Source organism: Mus pahari, chromosome 1, assembly GCF_900095145.1.
Source record: "Mus pahari chromosome 1, PAHARI_EIJ_v1.1, whole genome shotgun sequence".
Taxonomy (NCBI): domain Eukaryota; kingdom Metazoa; phylum Chordata; class Mammalia; order Rodentia; family Muridae; genus Mus; species Mus pahari.
Window position 1 is genome coordinate 19,072,078 of NC_034590.1, and position 6,649 is coordinate 19,078,726.

At 59.2% G+C, this 6,649-nt stretch overlaps 1 protein-coding gene across 2 annotated transcripts in view; it reads left to right on the forward strand.

Annotated features, from left to right (window-relative positions):
• The first annotated feature begins 2,349 nt into the window (after window positions 1-2,349).
• The window catches only part of Kcnc1 (potassium voltage-gated channel subfamily C member 1), a 42,678-nt gene continuing 38,378 nt past the window's right edge, over window positions 2,350-6,649 (forward strand). Inside the window, exon 1 of one of the 2 annotated variants that reach the window (XM_021195789.1) lies at window positions 2,350-4,130. In XM_021195789.1, coding sequence (XP_021051448.1) covers window positions 3,561-4,130 — 570 coding nt within the window. In that variant the 5' untranslated portion in view covers window positions 2,350-3,560. The remainder of the gene's footprint in view (window positions 4,131-6,649) is intronic. The other variant, XM_029540493.1, reaches the window with a different exon arrangement.

Consider the following 6,649-nt stretch of genomic DNA (forward strand, 5'->3'; position numbering starts at 1 on the left):
TTTATGCCCTGCTTAGGGCACAGAAGAGGGAGCGCTCCTTGAAGCCTAGGACGGGGGGGGGGGGGTGTCATCAGAGATCAAAGTGGGACTCTGAAAGTGGGGCACTGCAGGGAGGGTTCCCCATCTGAGCCCAGCCTGCTTAACTTTCGGAATGTGCTGTGTGACCCCTTTCCCGTGGTCTCTCCCTCCAGCCCTGGCACAGCCATGTTTTTCAGACACATCCTCCAGGGTTAGAGTCTTTGGTTCCCAACTTTCTCCACCAGGAGATTTTTGTCTCTGTCCCTCCAAGACCTAATCTCTTCTCCATCTGCTTTCTCCCATGCCCAGGTCCCACCATAGCTCCCACTGGTCCTAACCATGGAGTAGAGTCTGGCTGGAGCTTAGTGCATACCTCTCAGAGGTTCTTGGTGAGTCCTCCTCACTCAGGACTCAGGCTCAGTTAGAGAGTCTAGACATCTGGAGCCTCTAAAGCCGGGACTCTAGGGTCCCAGACTTTCGCGAATCACCTAGACTTCAGTGAGGGGCTTCCCTGTCTCGGGCTCTGTGGAGAGAAGCTCTGGAGGCACGGGTCGTCCTTTGATAAAAAGAGCTGAACTAGAGAGACATTTGGAGAGCCAAGCTCTGCTCCTCTGTGGCTTTGCAGACAGGGAAGAAGGGGGCAGCCTGGTCCTCTGTGGCTGGCTCCTCAGGTCTCCTGAGGAAGAGTCTAGGGAAGCCCCCTTTCGGTCTGCCTCTTGACCGTTCACAGCTGAGGCTGTACATGTCCTTGTCTCTGCATGTCTGACTTCCGGGGTTCTCTATTAATCCTAGGATTGGGCAGAGCATCCTGAGAGCCAGTGTCCTAGGGATCTGAGTCAGGGCCAGGCTGGAGTGCACCACACTGGACCTCCTTGGAGTCAGGAGATGGGACAGACTCTGGCCAGAGCGTGAAGGGCACTGAAAACCATCTACCCTGCCTCTCTGAGACCAAAGGGAATGGCTGTCTGGGGGGATGCTGTGATTCGTTTCCGGAGGGAAGAGGTCTCCTCAGACTCCTCCCCTCTTTGTCTGTCCATCTCTGCCCCTTTCTGATAACTCTGCCTCTCTGCCTCCCGCCTCTCACCCCCCTCTCTACCTCCCCACACTTTCCCCCTGTGACATGAAGATCTGTTTTAATTAGTGCTGCGATTCCCATGATCAGGTGGGGAGATAAGTCATAGGTTTGTCCCCAGGCTCGCAACAGTGCCTGGGGGTCAGTATAGACAGACAGCTGTCTGCACCGTTAGCAGGTGCCGACAGGTGACAGTCTCTGGCTTCTTAATTAAATCCCCTATGCCGGGGCAGCCTGTTCGATTGCAGTGGACAGGGATCAATACGCATCTTTCATAGCCCAGCGGCCTCTGGAGCTGGGCCTGACCTTCCAGTCCCTCTCAGTCCCACCTCCTCACTTCTTTAAAAAGCTGGGAGTCCCTGGAGGTTGAGAGCTGGGTCTGACTTGTCCCTTGTGATTTTGTGCTTGGCAGAGAATCTGGAGCAAGTAAGGAATGAGAGCTAATGACTGTTGATTAAATAAACCTAGGGGTGGGTGACAAGCATGGGTCAGGAGGACTTTGAAGTTAGAAATATGATCTCTGTCCCCAGCATTAAACTTCCAATCTGTGGGGACCACAGCCCTGGACATGTGTGGTTCACCACCCAGGGTGCTTGAAGCTCTAGGAGAGCGAGGCCACCAGTATTCAAGTGGCTGAGCAGTCTTTGTGCATGTTTTCATAAGGTAATTCAGTTTTCTGGGTAAACTGAGGCCTGTCTGTCATTGTTGTGACTAAGCCACCCTGGAATCAGGAGGGGTTCAGGGTCTGAAAGGGGCCAAAGGGATCAAGAGGGGCTCGGGATTGATCATTAATGGTGAGTTAGGACAGAGGGATGGTGAGAAAGGTACTATTTTGCAGTCCATGTAAGAAGTTATCTCTGAAAGGATCACTGGGCCTTCAGGTTTCCCGGGGAAGGGTCGGTATTAAAGAATTCCTTAAGAGGTCAGTCTCGTCCTGGTCAAGGAATGACTTGTCTGCCCAGGGTATCAGATGGCTCCTGGGTTAGAAGAGGAGCTGGCCGCCGCCCTTCTCACCTCGGTGTGACCCGGGGGCACGGGCCCAGACGTCGCTGGGAGCCTCCGCCCAACAAGTGGAGCTCCCCTAGGGCGGAGCGTCGGCGGGTCCCCACGGAGCAAGAGGCAACGAAGGGCGGGCGCCCCCAGCGCCAGGGTTGAGGGAGGCGGGGTTCGGTGCCGGCCTCGGAGGGGGGCGCAGAATCAGGGCTTTTTAGGACCCAGCGCGGCGCCTCCCTCCGGGGGCGAGTGCGGCTGCGCGCGCCGTGTGCCCGTGTCCGGAGAGCCGCGGGCTGGACGCGGACCGCGCGAACGAGCAAGCGAGCAGGCAGCGGAGCAGCAGCCCGGAGGCAGCAGCGGCGCCGCGGCGGCGGTGGCGGCAGTGGCCGCTCCGCGCCTCGCCTCCCTGGCCTCGCCAGCCTCGCTGCGCCGCGCCCGGACCTGCCACCCCCGCCTACCGGGCCCGACCTCGGCAGCGCCCCTCGCCTCGGCTGCCAGCCTCACCCGCCCTCCCAGAGCAGGGAGCGGAGTGCGGGGCGCAGAGACACCGGAGCCAGTGCCCGCCGGCCCCGCCAAGCAAACCCGGCCGGGAGAACCTTCGCTCGGCCCAGCGCAGCTCTGCAGCCGTCCGGGAGCTGTCCCTTCAGCACCGCCGCGGAAGCCTGAGTCCCAGCGCAGCCCAGCGGAACCCCTGACCCAGCCCGAGCGCACAAGGTGCTGCGCTCGGCGGCCGCCCCGCGGGGCAGCACCCTGGTGCCCCTATCCAGGGGACCCGCCATCTCCTCCGGGAGGCGGGGAGAAGGAACGAGGAGGGAGGTCAGGCAGCTTCACCCGCCACCGAGGGGAGTAGGCAGATAGGCAAGGAGAGCCAAAGGGGACCGGTCACGCAGGGAGGAGAGCAAGCCGCATCCGTCCCCACCGCACCGGGAGCGCGCTGCGGCGACCACCGCAGAGCCAAGCGCGGATTTCTCGTAACCCCCTCTTTCCCAGCTGGGGCTGGTCTATCGGTCCGGCCCCCGAAACGGAGCAGCTGACCTTCCCCTAAAAAAGCTTTGTGTCGGTTTCTCCATTTTCCCGCTGAGATGATACCCGGAGCCCGGCCCCCCCATCCTCTCTCCCCTCCTCCCGGGCCTCGCCGCTGAGCGCCGCCCCACTCCCTTCCTCCCTCCCTCTTTACCTCCCTCCTCTCTTCCACAGCCTCCTCCGCAGCCAGGCCAGCTCCCTCTCACACTAGGCGCCTTAAAGACCCTAGGGAGCCCGTGCACACACCCCTGGACCCGCACCTGCCTGACAGCTCCCACTGAGGGGGCTTGGCTCGTTGGTTGGGGTGGGTGGCCAGAGCCGCGGTCCTCTGTGCCCCCCGACGGCTGGGGGGAGGGGGGAAGAGGCCCTGCGCCCCCCTCCCCGTCGCCATCTCCCCCTGGCGGCAGCTCCCATGGGTGTCGCTGGGCCGCGCCATGCCTAAGGGGGCGCCGCGATGGGCCAAGGGGACGAGAGCGAGCGCATCGTGATCAACGTGGGCGGCACGCGCCACCAGACGTACCGCTCGACGCTGCGCACGCTGCCCGGCACGCGGCTTGCCTGGCTGGCAGAGCCGGACGCCCACAGCCACTTCGACTATGACCCGCGTGCCGACGAGTTCTTCTTCGACCGTCACCCGGGCGTCTTCGCTCACATCCTGAACTATTACCGCACCGGCAAGCTGCACTGCCCGGCCGACGTGTGCGGGCCGCTCTACGAGGAGGAGCTGGCCTTCTGGGGCATCGACGAGACGGACGTGGAGCCCTGCTGCTGGATGACGTATCGCCAGCACCGCGACGCTGAGGAGGCGCTGGACAGCTTTGGTGGCGCGCCCTTGGACAACAGTGCCGACGACGCGGACGCCGACGGCCCCGGCGACTCGGGCGACGGCGAGGACGAGCTGGAGATGACCAAGAGATTGGCGCTCAGTGACTCCCCAGATGGCCGGCCCGGCGGCTTCTGGCGCCGCTGGCAACCGCGCATCTGGGCGCTGTTCGAGGACCCCTACTCATCCCGCTACGCGCGGGTAAGTGACTGCTTATCCATCAGAAGAACCTGACCCGGAAAGGCAGCCTTTGCCGCTTCCTGCGGGCAGGGTGCAGTGGACAGTGAGTGCCCAGAGTGTTCTGAACCGAAGGGGGTGTGTACGTGTACGTGTGTAGGGGTGAATTTGCCATACAAACTAGGTTTGTATACATGAGTTTGTATTGCTGGTTGTTTATGAATGTGTGTGTGTGTGTGTGTGTGTGTGTGTGTGTGTGTACTGTGCATGCATATTTATGTAAGCCTGATGGTGTGTATTTGGATAGATAAAGTCTGTAGGAACAAGTGAGCATATGTGTGTGTTTGAGTGTGCGTGACACCCCCACACTCCCGTTAGTGCCTGTCCGTGATGTACTTCATGAAGGTGTGAATTGCCCTTTGGTTTGGGGAAGGTGGGGAGGCTCCTTCCTTCTTCTTAGGTCAGGGAGCCTTTGGAGTAGAAACAGTGCCTTAGCCTGCTGGGAAGCTAGAGACAGACCTCAGGGACCACCTTTAAGCCACTTGAGGAGGTGGTCTTGGGACTGCTCACATAGTTAAGAGCTTGGTGGTTGGTGTGGGTCTGGGCTGGGTGCGGGAGATGAGAGAATGGTGGTCTCTGGGACAGCTGCCTTCCCAGGACTGGGAAGAGCCTGGGGGAGGTCCAAGCCATAAGCTCCTGCTTTCTCTGGCCCCTGGAGGAGGCTGGCAGAGAGGAAAACCTTAAGGGGAATGAACCCAGAAGAAGTGTGTGAAGTGGGTGTGTCTTCCTCAGCCACACCCCTTTAGAAACAGCAAATTGATACAAGGGAGAAAGGGCATCCTGCTGCTGACCTTGGCCCTTCAGATGTCCTCCCCGGATTAGTTTCCTCTGTGAAATGGGGAGAGTGGTGGGCTGCGAGGGTCATTTGATGGGTCATCTGTTGCTGAGCCCAAGAAAAAGACCCCAGAGAGACAGCTACCCTGGAAGACATGCTCCAGGTCTTTCTGGGCTCTGTTCTCTGGCCTGAAGAGTACCAAGGATGAGAGAGATGCGTAGAGTTGGCAATCTGAAACAGTCCCTCCCCGTCTATAAGCCACCTCTGCCCCTTCCAGGCAAAACACCACCTCCGCCCATCTATTTACTGCCCCAGGCCCTTCTCTTCTGCAGACAGGCGACTGAGCCAGAGTTGGCATGGCACGGGGGGGGGGGGGTGAGGAATAAGGAGAAGCTGAAATCAGCACATCAGCGGACAAACAAAATTTGGGAGCTAAGGGGAGGGTTCCGAGGTGCCCAGGGACAGGGGAGGGCTGGACAGGCAGACACCTGACAGATTTGATGCTAATATAAAACAGAATGACATATGGGGTGGGGGCAGCAGTGCAAAATCTCATACCTTGAAGCCTAGAATAGGTATTGTGGGAAGGGATAAAGAGCACTTGGTCTCCCATGTTGCCACTGAGGATCTTGGCCAAGGTCGGACAGGAAGCAGAAGGCCAAGTAAAATTTGAACCAGAGCCTTCTGGGACCCTATTCTTCCCTGAGATGGCCACCAATTCCCTGCCACTCTCCAGAAAGGCCTGGGACCACTAGAGGTGGCCTCTCTCCTTCCCTGTCTCCCTGATGACAGAGGCCACCACAACTAAAGGATTATGTAACTGGAGGCTATGCTGAGCTGTGGGGAGGGGCTGGAAGCTGGGACTGGGAGAATGAGCCAGCACACGCTGGGAGAGATGCCTGCAGGCTAGGCCAAGACCTGGGTTAGAGAAGCCCTTCCACTCACATTTGACCTTGGCCCAAAGTAGGCCCAACTTCTTTAAGGTAGTTGCAGAAGGCTGGCCCCCTCTACCTGCCACCGTGGACTCCACTTTGACCAATGTACCCATGTTTCAGGGTATGTGAGGGTCGGAATGGTGTATCCATCCTCCTCACCCACTCTTTCCACCCACTGGCCATTCCTAGGCTATGAGGCGGCCTTCACTCAATGGAGACAGATAGACCGACCACCTAAGTACAGCTTGAGGACCTGTCAGTATCAAACCACAAGTCAGGAAATCCTCGCGTGAGCGTCTACTGAAGAACAGATGCAGGGAAAAGCTGGACAGTCCGAGGTGGAGGGGAGGGCACTGGGGTTCAGGAGGGTATTGGTGGGTGCCCCTCAGGATTGCAGAACTACTGTCTTTTCTGGTAGCCTCATGGAGGGGCCACAGGCATGGGTACCACACGAGGACACTGAGACCCACAGAAGGAGCAGAAGTGAAGGAAAAGCTGGGATTAGAACCAGGCTCCTGCTGCCCGCCCGCCTGGCTGGCCTAGCTGCATTGCGCTGCCTTGCTGCAGCCCTGCGCAGAGACCAGCCAGCTGCCCACCTCCTCCCCCTTCCATCTCTGCTCTGCCGCTGCCGCCCGCCCGCCCGCCCGCTGTCACCTTTCTTTACCCCTCCCCCTCACAGCCTGGAAAAGCCTTCTCAGATTGGTGGGTCTGGGTTTGGGATTCTTTTTTTTTTTTCTTTCTTTCTTTCTTTCTTTCTTTCTTTCTTTCTTTCT